General features: G+C 37.2%; 1 protein-coding gene across 5 annotated transcripts in view; it reads right to left on the bottom strand.

The window, feature by feature from the left end:
- The window catches only part of LOC109051850 (LIM domain only protein 3), a 45490-nt gene that overhangs the window by 2978 nt on the left and 26278 nt on the right, over positions 1-16234 (bottom strand). For all 5 annotated transcript variants that reach the window (XM_042721907.1, XM_042721904.1, XM_042721906.1 and 2 more), the window contains one exon: positions 8040-8165. In XM_042721907.1, coding sequence (XP_042577841.1) covers positions 8040-8165 — 126 coding nt within the window. The remainder of the gene's footprint in view (positions 1-8039; positions 8166-16234) is intronic.

The raw sequence follows: 16234 nt of genomic DNA, 5'->3' as shown, positions 1-16234 counted from the left end.
GTTACTTTGCACCTACATGTCAAATGCTACTCATTAGAGTATTACTAGACTGTCTGCTTAATATCTGCTAACACTTTATTTCGATAGTCAGCCAACAGACTTTCTATTGTCTGTAAGTATCTTTGCAACCATGTCAACTTATTCTGCTAACCCTAGCATTAAACCTAACATTCTACTAATACTCTAATGAGAGTTAGCTGACATGTAATGGCAAATTTATGAGAGTTAGTTGACACGTAGTTGTCTAGAATGTCTAAAGTGTACTATCGAAATAAAATGCAACCTATTTGTGCAGGATTTAAAAGCAGAAATGTAAACCTAATTTTATAAAAGCATTTAATAATTCTTAAGACGTGGACTATTTGACCTGTAATGATGTTAAATTGTCATATTTAAAGTAATTTTTAAAGTTTTAGGCTGTACATTGTCATGATAACAATGTTATAAATGGGGTCTTTACACAAAAGATTAGTAGATGATTTTTAAAAAATGTTTTAAGCCAGTGCTTCACTGTGACTCAAATTTTTGGGATTTTTTATTGGGAGAACATTCAGTTTTGTGTTAATCAACGGTTTGTCTAATTTGTATTGAACATACAATATTCCTTCAAACATCCTCAGGAGGGATTGAATAAAATCTAAGAGCTGTTACCCTTTCCATTGTTGAATTCAATGAGCGAGTGCTAGGATACTTTGTAAACGGCTTCCTCCCTCCCTCCCTCCCTCGCACACACACTCCGGCAAACTTTTTTTTATTTGTTATACACGGCAATGTCAAGCGGGAAGGCGCAGCCATTAGTTTGGACCAAGTATCAACAAGTAATATCCATTAATCGCGCTTGTTGACACGGTGATTAACACAAAGCAGAGGTGTGCTTAATGTAATGGTGTCATTCACTCCAATAAAAACGTCCTGTTTAAATGACACATTCTTGCCAGGAATCCATTAGTGTCTGTCTTCTCTGACATCCTGGCCCTCTCCACCTCCTCTTCTGAGCACCTCCATCTCGCTCGTTCGTTCTCTCGCTTTCTCGGCTAATAGGATCTCTCTGTGTTTATTTACAGCCTGTGTTTTCTGTTCCCTCTTAGCCTCGTCGCCGCCCCGTTTTGCAGCGCCAAATTGTTTCTGCTTGGTGAAATGTCAACAGCGTTTGTGACATCTGTGTGCCAATTATGACGAGGATATTGCAGTCAGCCCATCAGAGGTAGCGGTAATAAATGCCCTTGCGCTGCCCTCCGTTTTTCTGCTCGTGCAGTCATTACCGATCACCACATGTTTCCGAGCACCTACATTACCCTTAGTTTGATGCGTCCCCCTTGCCCTCCCCTTTCAATCTCTCATCCCAGATGAGTTCAACTTCAGATTGCTTTAATTGCTTTTTAGTATTTCCCATCAAGTGGAGGAGAAAAAAAGTGAATGCATTTGATATAGTGTTTGCTCAGGTATGACCATAAATTTGAGGCTTTTTATGTTTTTGTTTTTTTCGAAGGTTGCCATTTTAACACATTAATTGAGTGTGATAAATTATAAAGAAAACAATGTGATAAAAATGAACATAATTAATAATGCCCCTGACCCATGTGTAAATTACATTTACAAATTGTAAGTTATAAAAAAAATAAAAAATTATATTTTATATATATATATATATATATATATATATATATATATATATATATATATATATATATATATATATATATATAATTTAAATTGGTAACTCTTTGCAACAAGGTTTAATTTGCTAACAGTTAATGCATTAAATATCATGATCTAACTATGACTTCAACAGCATTTATTATGATTTACTGTATTTTGGTGTGGTTGTTTTTGTATCGAGTATGAATTAACAATAGTATATTTAGAAATTAACATTAACCTAGTTTAATAAATGCTGTAAAAATGTCGATGATACCTAATGCATTAACAAATTGAACCTTATTGTAAAATGTAAGGTTCCAACTGATCAATTTAAGAAGCACAACCTTATTTTTTGCATAATGTCTTCCCTATGTTTTTGTGCAATTATAGCTGACTATATGCAACTTTCCTTTGCCAAACTAATTAAACGATTTAAAAATATGCCAAAAAATTGTGTAAATGGCTCTTAATTGACTATTAAATGCGTTCAGCTGTCACAATGATTTTCATAAAATAATAATTTATATCAATTTAAAAATATTATTTAATTACAACAATTCATGAATAAATAATATTTTCAAGATTGAAAAAATAAAAATAGCATTATTAAAAGAAATAAAATCTAAGTCTTTCAGTTGTCTTCATTTTCTAAGCAAAACATTTATAGATATATTCAATTAAATGCAATTTTATCTGATGAATTAATCAGAATATCCTTCTGATTAAATCAGTTTAATTATTAATTGATTGACAGCTCTATTTTTCTTAATTAACAATGGCTTTACATTCTTCTAGTCTTTCGGTTACATTCCTGTTCTTTCATTTCTACGTCGTTCCCTCTCTCTGCCTCTCTCCTTTTCCTCAGGTGTGACAGTAATGATGAATATGTCTATTGAGACCCATCTTGTTAAAGAAAAGATGGCTTCTAAGGCAGTGGACTTAATGATGTATGGCTTCGTCAGCTATTTGCCTCTGAGGTCTGTGTTAACTAGAGTAGTAACATTCCTCTTCTGTGAAATAACATGCTGGAGCTGAGTGGAGGAGAGAGGACTTGAAAGAGTGAGGGAAAAGAGAGAGGAAATGAATCACGGAGGGAGGTCTATAGACGGAGAGAAAGAAAGTGAACGTCATCGGATATGAACAAGACATTATCCGACAGAATAGAGTAGATCTGCCGCAGTGTCTGCAATGCAACCGCATGGTTTCCTCTAACGAATGATGACTAGAACTGAGGTTTGCAGACGTCTCTGAGGGGACGAGACCGCCGTCTGTGGCGTAGTTTAGTTACCGCAGTCCCTGACGCACGTGCAGCCCAATTTGGCTCAGGCTTTTCAGACTTTCCGACAAGGACGATGACCCATACCGGTGACCCCCCTGCCCTGCCACCCAGGCCTCTGCCTTCTCCGGATCTCCCGTGGGGCCTCAGAGCGCCGCGGCCCGGGCTCATCACCAGGAACTGGGACTCCTGAGGTTGGCTGATGAGGCCTGAGCGGACGACAGGCTCATCGATTAGCTGTCCCTTCAGGGCTGATCTGTGGCTAACTGCCGGCTAGAGTCTCAAAACCACACAAACACACTGTGTTCGCGCTCACCGCCGCAGCTGTCACCCCGATCCCTGTTAACCAAGCTGAGGATATAACCTCAAGCCAGGTGAACAGATCATATCCAACCCATGAATAATTGCTCATAATCACTAAATATATATAGATAGATATACAAACACACATACACATATATTTCTGGGATATCTATCTATCTATCTATCTATCTATCTATCTATCTATCTATCTATCTATCTATCTTTTTTTTTTTTTTTTTTTTGTATATGTTTTTTTTTTTTGTATATATATATATATTATATATATATATATATATATATAGATATAGATAGATAGATAGATAGATAGATATAAACTTAATTGAAAGTAGAAATATTAAAAACTAAATATAAAAAAAGTTAAAAAAAGGATTAAAACTGACAAAAAAAAATAAAAAGCTTAATATTTTTATTTAAAAATGTATAATTTAATTTTTTTAATTATTAAAAAAATCTACAATAGTATATAGATAATAGTAAAATAACATAAGCCGACATGAAGCTTCCCTAATGTAATTTGGGCAGAACTTGATTTTAATCATCACAATGTGATAAGATTGTGAAAAATTGGCATTTTTAACAAAAAGTATGAGCACAGCTTGCTATATAATAGGTCAATGCGATTTTGATTCATCTCAATGAATCCTTTGAGTCCATCCTCCAAAAATATTTGTTCACTGATTTGTTCATGGGCTCAGGTCACATTGTTACAGCATTAGGCGGTGACAATGTCTTTTTGTGTGTTTTGAACAAGCCGCCTCATTGACTCCAATGAATCATAAAGACCTATCAAAACTATTTTAAAGAAACTATGAACAATGACAGCAACAATGACAGCCATCCTTTGGGTAGTGCAACTGGTGCAGTTGCACTGGGCCCCAAGCTTTGAGGGGGCCCCGTGGTGAACAGGCCGAGGGGAAACACAATCTCGAAACTGCGAACGGACCGAGGGGGCCCCGCGTACACTAAGGACAGCCCTGGACAGCAATACACTAATATACTGCAATTTTCCTTTCATCAGTCTCGTTCAGTGGCTCTGATTTACATTCAGACTCAAAACACTGACGTGTTTAGTAAAGAATGGTATATAGATGTAGTTGGTCCAACTAATGAGTCAAATTCACAATCAAATGCTAGTCATTCTTTAAAGGCAGGAAAAGCCAAACAGTCACATGCTTCAAAAGTGAAAGATTTGAATATTAGGATTTGTTACCATATTATGTAGAAGTTTCTGGTTTTCATATATGTGAGCCAGACATAGTTCAGCACTCTCTTTGTGGAAATCAAGCTAATCACGAGCGGTATTTAATGGTGCTTTTGTGTGGCCTGACTAATGAAATGACTCTGTAGGAGATGATGGCCTTGCTGATGTGTGTGAGGAAAAGGAGGGGTTGCCCAGCTGTATTAAAAGCTTGATTGTAATAATTTAAGCATCAAACGGTAATGTCGGAACATTACTGACCCTCATAGAGAAGCATAATTATACGGCGTGACCTCTACCAACCCGATAGCCTGCTCCAAGCATCAGAATGCCTGTCCCACGTCACTGATGGCGAGAAGAGCGTTTTGTAAGATGGATTAGATGGCTCTTTTAAAGGCCATGGCCTCTTTAATATTGTTTGAAGAGGGGAGATGAGAAGGGAGAAAGCAGGGTAGAAGGGAAATAGATGAAAAAAGGGAATGGAAATAACAAAACAACCCTTATTTAAGGAAAGGAGGCGGGGCATTTTTATTCTAGCGAGCATTTGATAGGACAAAGATCTTTTAGTACAAGATGAGTCATCAATATTTGTGACTTTAAATATTATAGTTAATTTTGTTATAGATATATTAGCATACAGAAAGTCCTTGAACTATAAAAATGAGTAATTTTACCCCTTATTTATTCATCATTTTCATTCAAGCACTAAGTGCATAGAACAAAACAGATTGAAAAAATGAAATCACACCCAACTGGCTAGTGAAAACAATAATGCGCAATGTGTTTCCCCAAAAGATCTCCTTCCATCAAAGGCTCTTGAGACAGACTTGCTGTTTGTGTTGATGTTTATCAAAGAGCATCACTGGACTGAGGCTGTACTCGGGTAATGCGGCGAGCTGTCACAATGACGGACGCGTCATGAAAAGCCCCGCCATCCATTTCTCTTTCTTAGGAGTCCATCAAAATTTGCGAGGCTTTCTTGAAAGGCACTGACAGAACAACAAAGTGTCTGAGACGTGTCGGGTGGCGGGTGTCTGTGGAGATAATGTCTCGTCAGCTTGTTGACAAATTAATTTTCTCTTGGTCAAATGGGGGGTGTTTGCATATCAGACTGTTGATGCTGTGCTCTCTCGGGTAGTGTTTAGACCATAGGAGAGCCGATGCAGGAAGTTCTTTATGATCTGTGTTAGTTTAAGTGGTTTGTATATGTATACTGGGCCTTATGCGTATTTAGACATGTACTAGTCTCCACTGGCTGAACGTCTGATGCATAGCACACTCAAAACTGGAAACACTTCGAAGTTTCAAAGTCGTCATTCGATTGGTTAAATTATACAGGATTTCCGGGAGATGTGTGTCGCGTTCTTTAAGATGCTGTGATGCCACACCCCCACACGGAGTTAAAAGCCTGTCATGTTTACAACTTTGATGATAAAAGCTTAACAGGATCAACCAAATGCTGGATTTTCAAAAGTATGTGAAAAATGTAAAGTTCGCAGCATAGAATCTTTAAAATATGAGCAAGAGTTTTACACAGCGGTCTGTTTTTGTGGCGACATTGCCACGCCCATAAACATGACACAGCATGAAACGTGATTGGTTGCTTTACCTGTCAGTCATATGACCATACGGCCTGAAGCAGCCAAAGTTCCCAGACCTTCTGCCATCAGTCTGAAGATATGGCTATATGCAAGACTAGACGTGTACAAGCTGCATATATGAATTTCAGTGCATTAGAAAACGAATTGCTTGACTAAATTGGTTAATTAGAAACCAAAGTGGCATCAAATAAACAATGACCTTTTTTGCAATCACTTTTTGATTAATAGAAAATTTATTTGAGGATTTATTACATTACGTTATTATGTTATTACATTACATTTTTAAGGATGGTGTTAGAATCCAAATACTTTTTAGGACCACTGAATGTGAGTTTGTTGCGAAGGACACCCATGTTCATCCATCTCTCCACCAAAACATTAAAAAATGTCAATAAACTGACAGGAAATTCAAGCTTCAGTCTGAGATATGGGCAATTAGCACCGGCTCCGTGGTATAAATCTTTTGGTGAACACCAGTGAAATTGTGATGGGTGAATGAAAGATGCATAGAAGCCTCGTCAGAGCGTGTAAAGCAGACTGACGCAGATTTTATTAAACAGTTGATCGGCTGGCCTAATGTAAAAAGAAAGATTTGCCTGCCTCTAAATGGGCTGTAATGCTGGGCCGGCGGGTGGACCTGTCTGTGACTCTGCTGATGAAGATTAACTGACTTCTTAGATTAGGTGAGCGTGGTTCGTGCAGTCAAGTGAAGTGGCAAGACAATAACCTGGTGTTAATTGAGCGTAACCGGATCCTGCAATCTGCCCCTCTCATGTGTACTGCTCTCTGGCACCTGTGTGTTTGTATGAAGCAGGTATCTAATGAACAGCCGTGCATGAGGTTTCTTCTTTATTTGGCCTCGTTCTATTTGGAAATGTTTTTTATTATTAGAGTAAATTGGGATATTTTTCTTAGTTTGAATGAGGGTAATTAAGACAATTTGAAGAAAGTGATTTTTGAAGTGTTAAATAGCTGTTTTTGATAGTGAACTACTAAAAAAACAAAACAAAAAACAAAAACTATTAATTTTAACATGAAAAGAAGATTAAGGACAATTCTTGTTTTAATATCCATAGAAGAATTTGTGTAAAAGCATGCCGTGGGCCTCTCATGACATATGACAGACTGCAACAAAAAGGATGTAAGCTAATTAGAGGTGACAGAATGTAAAAAATGAATTTAAAAACACAATAATAATCTACTGTTTAGAATTAAGGTACATTTAATAAAGTCAAATGTAATAGAAATACTTATTTACTTTTCAAACCTAACATGATCGGCAGTGGTTGTAACTGTCAAAAGTTATTTGTTTAAACCCCAGAAGGGGCATTTCGTGATTTTGAGTGATAGTTTGTTCCTGATAATCACTGTGCCCCTGAGCAAGGCATAATGCTTGAGGGTGAGATGTACTATAAACCACTGTGGATACGAACATGTCTATTAAATGGCAGTTTTCTGTGGTAGGGTGATTGTTACACATGTGGGCTTGTGGTTCAGAGGTGTTGGTAAGAATCACTAAAAATTGCAAATGATGGTGGTTCAATACTTTAATATTACTGTGATGGCAATCCAAAGGTTGCTGGTTCAAACCCCTGAAGGGCGATTCATGTGCTGGAGAGTTATCCCCTATATCACTGTTTTGCCCTTGAGCAATGTACTTCTTGCTCCAGGGAGACTGTACTTGTAGTAAACACACTGATGTAATTTGGATAAGAAAACATCTCCCCAAACCGTCTTTTGGTGGTAGGGTGGTGGGCTTTAATCCGAAGGTCATTTTTCAAACCCTAGAAGGTTTGATTCATGAACCAGAGAGTTGCTGGGATTCCCTATCACCATTTTGCCCTTGAGCAAGACACGATAGAGGGGTCAAGCAGGACCGTCCTTGTAGTAAATGTACTGTAAGATGCTTTGGATTCAAGACAGCCTTTGAGTTTTAAAAGGCTCAGCACATCTTCACAGAGATACATATGTTTAAGTACTTCGAAATGATTTGACTAACCTCTGGTTACACAGCTGGCAGGCAAAGCAGTCCAAGTGATAAACGTTCTCCTTGGCTCTCATGACCATCTCGAATGCTGGGATGAGTTTGCTGCAAGCCGCACAGTTCCCTGTCACACCGAACAACCTGATAGATTGAAAAAGATGTGAAGTTTTAGAGTCAGAACCATTGGATCAACCAAATCATTATGACTGAAATGGGATTGTTTGGGTGATTTAAATGACTCTTATGGATGATTGTTTTATAGTGAATCAAAGAGAACAACCAGTATAATACAATTCACAACTGACTTTTATAAACCGGTTCTTTTATGAGAATCAAAAAGATACAAAGCAACCAGTTTAGTCTGATTCACAAACAAATGAGTTTTATGAAAGGTTCTAGTGTATTAAAAACATAAAGAGCAACCTGCTTAGTACAGTTCACATTAGACTCTTATGAAGTCAATTTTATTTTTCTTTCAGTAATTCAAAAACATAAAAAGCCACCAGTGTAATCCGATTCACAAACAATTTCTCTCATTAACCGGTTCTTTCTAGTGAATCAAAGACATACAGAGCAAACAGTGTTGTTGGATTCACAAACAAATGACTCCTATGAACTAGTTCTTTTAGTGAATCAAAAACAGTGTAGTCCAGTTCACAAACAAATGACTCTTTGGAACCGGTTCCTACTAATGAATCAAAAACATACTGTTCAACCTGTTCTAATGACATTATATTAATGAATCAAATCCTTAAAAATAACCACTGCAGTCTGAGTCACAAACAAATGACACTTATGAGTCTGTCCTTAAATGAATCATCTTTTTTCCATTCCCATTTATGGGTTTATTACACAAGTTATCATATTATATAAATTATAGCAGTGTTTTAGTCAAGACTGATTATAATATCTGCAATTATTTGCTATTAATTTTTTTAATTAATATTTTTGTCACAAGGTTCCCTGTATAGCATTGCCTGAGATACTTATTTGAAGTCATATGAAATCTGATAAATATGAACACAAAATGGACTATATAGCTGAAATATGTACAATTGAACAAAATGAATCAAACTGAACAAAAAGAGCCTGTGAACAGAACCAAAAAAAGAGTGTCGATACGAAGCCTAATTTAATATTTCCCATAATGCATTTTTTTAAACCATATTTAAGGTTGAAAAAGACAAAACACATAAGTGGAGTGCGATGTGACCATCATGGAGATGTCCGGGCCGGGTGAGGCTAGCACCACAGAGCCGCTGCCCAGGGACGAGCCTATTATTTTCCAGCCCGCTCGCGGGACATTACTGAGAGGATTCATTAGGGATTCATGGCTGTTACTCCACCACGACCTAGACCGAGTAAAGGGGGGAAGGGGGAAAAGAAATATCTGATAACGAAATCATATAACAAAATAACCTATTAGGCGGACTTCTTCGGGCACTTTTAGCCGTCGTTGTTAAAATGATAAAACTGCATGCCACTCTTCGTCTCTGTAAGAGATCACAATCTGATAAATGATCTCGGGGCCTGGGATATGCAGGGTTGTTTATTAACCTTCAGAAACTATGTTTCCCACAGGCAAATAAAAAAGAGCCGAGCAGATAGATTGTACTCTCATGAATACCTACAAAATTAAAGGTTACTGTCAACACACCTTGAGACGATGAAGGATATCTCCAATAGCTTTTCAGGTAAGAGGAGAAAGAAAACGAGAGTTCGTCCTGTGGATTGCTGCCGATTTAATTAAAGGAATTATGCCTTTTTCTTTGAGCTGTCTAAATATAGACACGTTCGTGATATCATGTCTCCACTATTTTCAGAAAAAGTACATAGCCAGAAGGCCTTAGCATGAAAGAGATGAAATGATGAGGCATATTTTTTCCACTCGCATCTTGCAATTATATATATCAAAGATCTTAATGCAAATGAAAAAAAGAATGATAGATACACTGAACGATAACTCGCTTATATAAGGAAAATGATTATGGTGCATTAATGCATGTTCTGAAAAGAAAAGACGCATTAATGCACAAGCTGGATTTCAGCTGATAAATGATAGATGATATCCATATGAAAAAATTATGCTTGAAGGTCTTTTTGTCATCAGGTTGAATCAAACTAGTATTGGGTTTGCCACTCTAGCGCGCTGTGAGCTCAAAATGTCTTGTCTCGTGCAAATTTAAAGTAACCAATACCTTTCCAGGAATTGGACAGTCATGCCTTTTTGCTTTGAGCATTTGAGGACAGAGGTCTGTGCTTTGCAAACACACAAAGCACTGAGCGAAGTCGACTGCCCTCACCTGAGAATCTAGCTGTGTATTACATGTGCTGCACTGAGAAATCAATAGTTGTGTTTTTATTTAAAGAACTGACTGTATTTTTTTCTATGTAATGGATTGTGATCCATCAGAAACTAGATGTAAGTGGAGTATCTTGATGTACAATGATGTTCTTTGGGGAATTTGTTTTGCAGCTTCATTTTGACGGCTGATTTTAGCTTCCCTTGTTTCGAAACTGACAGATTTACTCTTGGCTCATATTTTCACACAGCACATTAATATACCCCATTATTTTTGAGTTTTGAGTTGAATTAGATCGTGTGAAAAGGGAGAGTCTTGAGAATTGAGTGAAATGGTTTTGCAAGCTAGCATATTTACATATCTGAACTCGTCTTTGTTGAATAACCACTGTACATCTTTTATTAAACACTAGAATTAAAAATGTTTGATACAAGTTCAGCTCAATTTACAGCAAAGAAAATTTTAGTCATCCTTCAATTATAGCTTTTTAATAAAATGTTTTTTATAAAAAAATATAGTAAAAGCAGTAAAATGTTTGTTAAATGTTTACAAATTAGTAAATTAATTAATTTTTTGGTGTATTTTGATCCTTCAGAAATGATTCTAATATTTTGATTTGATGCTCAAGAAACAGATTTTATTTGTAGAATTACTTGTACTATAATGTAAAATAATATAAATAATGTACTGCTACTTTCTGAATAAAAGTATTAATTTCTTAATGATCCCAACTGAATTGAGCCTAAACTTTATTATATATATATATATATATATATATATATATATATATATATATGTATATATATATATATGTATATATATATGTATGTATGTGTACATTTATAAAATATCTATAATATACCTACTGTATATTGACCACTAGTGGTGAACCTCCACAGATATTAAAAGACCCACTGATGCTAAAAGTAGGGAACTGTGCCACAAGCATCCATACAGGAGACTCTCAGAGAGCTCTGTTTCTCAGCCCTACAGGAAAAGGGGAGGGGCGGTAAGACGGATGAAGCCCTACCTGCCACTTGTCTTTCACCGGTCTGCCAGTTTGATGGCGCAGACGCTAATGGCTCTCAAGGGAGGTGGCAAATTAAGCGTGCATGGCTTGTAATGAATTCGGAGGTGCATGTTCTCTAAATGCAAGAGAAATGCAGTCTGCAAGAGAAAAACCTGAGAGTCCGGAGACAAATGCAGACAGGTCTTCCCATTTATGTTCCGTAGGGTGAAGAAAACATACAACTGAGTTTATCACTCAGTCCGGTTTTCAGTCAATGGTCAGTGGCTGTGTAATATTTGTAGAGTGTTATAGAGGAAATCAAACTTCCTTTGACATAAAGGCTGACAAAATAGCATGTATATTTTAGCAGGCTGAAGAGGCAGCGTGAAATTAAAATTCATGGCAGCTCGGATTCATAAGTTAAAAGAGAATGCGCAATCAGTACCACCTGATTGGACACAAAAGGTGTTGGAGGTGCACAGCAGCTTTTCACAGCTGAATGGCACCTATTTGATGAGAGGAAAACAGACACCAATTAAATTATTCCACAAGGTTTTATCCTAGTGGTCGCAGAAGCAAGGCTCAAGCGTGCAGCTTTACTGTAATCATTAGAAAGTGCCCCAATGGAAAATGCATGAGCTATGTCACCTCAATATTCTCATCCAGCTCGACAAAATCCTTGTAAATTACTCCCTATCAAACGAGACCCCTCTAGGGCTCTAATATGCAAGTGATTCAGATAAGACAAAGAAATGAGACACAGTGTTATGGTCCAAACTGTGTCATTTTGGGACCCTTTACACTCAGGGTTTTCAACCAGTTGTCCATTTTCATATAATTACTAACTATTAACCAATTTCTAATTTTCGACATAATGATCCAGTGCAGTAATCAGGGTTCTGCACCATTCACAATGGAATTAAGAATGTCTTTTATATTTTAATTCAGTTCCTGAATTTAAATCAACTATTAATTGAGGTAGCAAACATGATGCAGAATTGCAATTCGAGTTTGAATGTAAGGAAGTAGAATTAAAGGTTACACTTTTTTTAAGGTGTCCTTGTTACAGACTTATTATAAAGTTAAGTACTGAGCAATAAAAGTGAACATTAACTATAGGGTTAGGGTTTGGTTTAGGGTAAGTTGCTTGAAAGTTTGCATATTTTACTGTTACTACTATAGTAAGTATATGTAACATGTAACAAGGACACTGTAAAATAAACTGCTACCACATTTTAAACTGTTTTGGAAAGCTTCGAAGACAGATACATCTGAATGAGGTATGAAATGCCACCTATACAAATTTATATTTAGTTTAATACATTAACTTCTGTGGGCCAGTGTGCAAGAACACTTCATTTGTCGTGGAATTTCTTGGAATTCCAATTCAGTTACAGTTCAATTCTATTTCCTGTCATTCCGATGCTCTTGAATTGAATCAGAGCCTGAATTCTGTACAACCTTGGTAGATAATGTTTTAAATTAAATTTATAATGGAGAAAATATTGCTTTTTTTATTCTGGGCTTTCTAGCAGAGAGTCTGGGTAGGGGGTCCTGGGCCCTGTAAAGGTTACAAAAATATAATAATGTGATTTTGAGCAAAGCAAAGCATAACGTTTATCTGAAACGTCAGGCCTGTATTCTTTTCGCTTCATTTGTTTGGGTATTTTCTGAACATCAAGGGCAACAAATTAAGTATTACTTTCTCCTTTCTGTACCTCCTTTTTCTCGGGAAAAGAGAAAGAATGATAACACTGCCACCTCAAGAAGCATTTGAAATTCTGACAGTGGCTCCCTCTCTCCATCTTGCTCCTCTCTCCCGCCGCCACCCCCGCGACTTCAATCGCTCTGGCCTCAGCATGCATTCATCAGCTGCCGAATTAGAATTTGTTTCCTCACAAACCATTGATCATCGGCCTATTACCAGGCAAATGACAGTTAATTACCCACTACATTAACCACCGGGACCCGGGGACCGGCCGCCTGTGCCATCAGTCACAGTGATGAATGTGGCAAGTTCAGTAATGCGCGGCCGTTCTTGCGTCCGCCTGCCACGCTGAGAGCAACCCCTGGATCTCACTTCTCGGCACCCAGGGAAAATCTATGGCAATCTGCATAATTACAGGCTCAGGGTTAATAACAGACAAATGATTTGTTGCGTCTCGAGCAGCAGGCTCTCTTGCTGCTACCGTGCGGTGCTGTGTCTGCGGTTAGCATCAGCACTAACTTTAACGTCAGTGTTTGGGGTGCTGTGAGTTGGGGCTGGAGAGCCTAAAAAAGTCAGGTTATAGCTTTAAATATTGATGTTTGTGTTATTGATGTTGTAGAGAGGATCGATCCTCGGATACAAATATTGACTGCAAGTGTTTGGGGTCTTGAGTTATAAACTTGCTAGTGATTTTATTATTTATTAGCATATAAATGCATGTGTCATGAGCATCTAAGCGAGTGGGGGGGGGGGGGGGGGTTGCACTTACCTAGTAGCAAAATGAAGCATCATCTTGACTTATTTTACTTTACTAACGTTACTTTTTTTAAGACAATTTTTTTAATGTTTAATATAACTTAAAACAATAGAAGACCCTATTAAATTGCTTGATTAGCATAGATTTCTGTCCTAGGTGTGTTTCCTATATTGAAAAAGGAACTTTTTGGCCTTTTTGTTTTTAAAACAGTCAGTCATGATTTGCTACTTGCTAGTCAGTTTCAGCTGTTATTGGGGGAGGGGCATTTTCATTCTAGAGAGCATCTGATTGGACAAAAATCTCTGCAGTGCAGAATGAGTCATCAGAATTTTTGCTTTATTATTATCCTGACGAAAAATATGAATCTGATGAAGAGAAAAGGTTTTAGAAATAAATAGTCAGCTTTTAGCAGTACTCTAGCATATAGATGACCTGAAAAGATAGTACATATGGAATAAAAGGCAAAAAAGTGATTTCTTGGGGTTTCCAAATGATTGATTATGCTCTATAATCAGGGGCTTGTTTAGTTTTTTAGGGGGCAACCATCGGTGGATTTTGAGATTGATTCTGGGGTAGGGATGGGTATCGTTTACATTTTTGGTTTTGTTTACAATACTGCTTATCGATACAGTTATCCATACTACTCTCTATAATTTGGTGCAAAAATAAATGATGCAAAAAGATATTGAAAATTGAAAGTTACTTTATTACTGCAGATTACAAATGCCTCCAAGCAAACAGAAAAAGGCACATAAAGCACATTTTTTAAATAAAAAGGCCCTTCAAAGAAAGGTTTCCTCAGCATACCATAGCACAACATATTTGAACATCATGTGCACAGGAGCACAACAGAATGTAATAGAGAATTCTGGCTTCTCCAGCTATTTTTATTTAAGACAATTAATATATTGACTTTTTCAGGGAGCGGGTGTGATTTCTCCTAACAGAGAGTGTCCCTCTCTGTTTTAGAGGTACTTTTTGATCTCTGTTTTTATCTACATGATAAAAAAGGCTTCTTTTTATTAACATGTTGAATTATTTATAGTGATACTCCAATCAGGATTTTTACAGACATTCATTCAGGGCCTGAGTTTCATTTTTGAAAATGGGGTGAATTCCCCACTTAGGAGACTCTTGTGGGAGGGAATTTTTTTTTATTTATTTTTTTTTATTTGAGTGGTGGAGGGGGAATTTTTAGACTTTTATTTTTTTCAAAAATATGTAATTAAATGTTTGATCATGCTGTGTATTTTTGTTTTTATAATGGGGCAATTGTTGAGTGTGCTCTCTGGAGCGCACATGAGTACTGAATGGTTTAATTACAGGTCAAACTTAAAGAAATGCAAATTATAAACTTTAGTGATGATGCATGTAAACTGTGTCAACCGTGCAGTATAATCGCTTATAGTGCAGACACGATGTGGTGATAAGCCATTTGCGAATTTTGAGATGGAAAGACAGAGAGCTCGCGCAGAACTCATGCTGTTTGTAAAAATACTCCTTACAGAAAGTTTTCAAATTATTTTGTAAGTTATTTAATTAAGAAATATGAATTCAACCTCACCTTCAGCATTATAATTTAATTACCTGTGCCGTACAGAGATTGAAACGGTGCCGCTGCATGTCATGCATCACACATCTACACATCAGCTTGAGATCGGTTTATGAGAATAATTTTAGCGTTGTTTCTAAATCGCCCTTCAGTATTGTTTGCTCTGAAGCTTAACGGTAGTCTGGCATTGACCCAATTACACACCGGTCCAAGAAAATCCTGGTTCTCGACTCACGTTCCGCAGGGGCTCCCCTGGACCACAGGGCCCCATGCAATTGCGTGGTGCCTAAACATGCTACTGTCTATAATTATTGTTAATAAGAGCAAAATAAAAAAAAAACATTTTGGCCTATTTGATTATGATTTTTAAAGTTAAATAGTTGCAATTACCCATTTTTTCCTCAGAAATGGCAGAATGTTCCACTTTAATGAGCTTTCAGTTTTGATACTATTTGGATTTAAAAGAAAAATCACCCAACCCAATACAAAAAGCAGGAGGGACCAGTTGGCAGATGCTATCAAACATGTACTTTCTTCAATCTAGCGCCTACACGTGTGATTTTCGAAGATTAAACAACTCTTGGGGCAAAATTATTTCAATTACAGCGGGCGTGACCTGGGAATTGTCTGTGGGATAAGATTTTCCTCCTTGAGTGCCCTGACTTTGCCTGGCTGCTGGCTCAATCAGTTCTAATCTGCACCTGGACTCTGATATCCTAATGATGAATTATGGGCCTCTCAGCTTTCCACTGCAGGGCAGATAGAACAGCTCTCCGCTGACCTGTCAGCCTGCTTAGGCTGAGGCAGAGACCCATGATAATTACCCAGAAAAGACCATGTGCGTGTTTAAAACTCATGAGCATCACATGAACATCATTCAC

The sequence above is a fragment of the Cyprinus carpio genome, chromosome B4, assembly GCF_018340385.1.
Source record: "Cyprinus carpio isolate SPL01 chromosome B4, ASM1834038v1, whole genome shotgun sequence".
NCBI classification, from domain to species: Eukaryota; Metazoa; Chordata; class Actinopteri; order Cypriniformes; family Cyprinidae; genus Cyprinus; species Cyprinus carpio.
The sequence above is the reverse complement of the archived record's forward strand: the minus strand, read 5'-3'. Positions and strand labels throughout refer to the sequence as shown.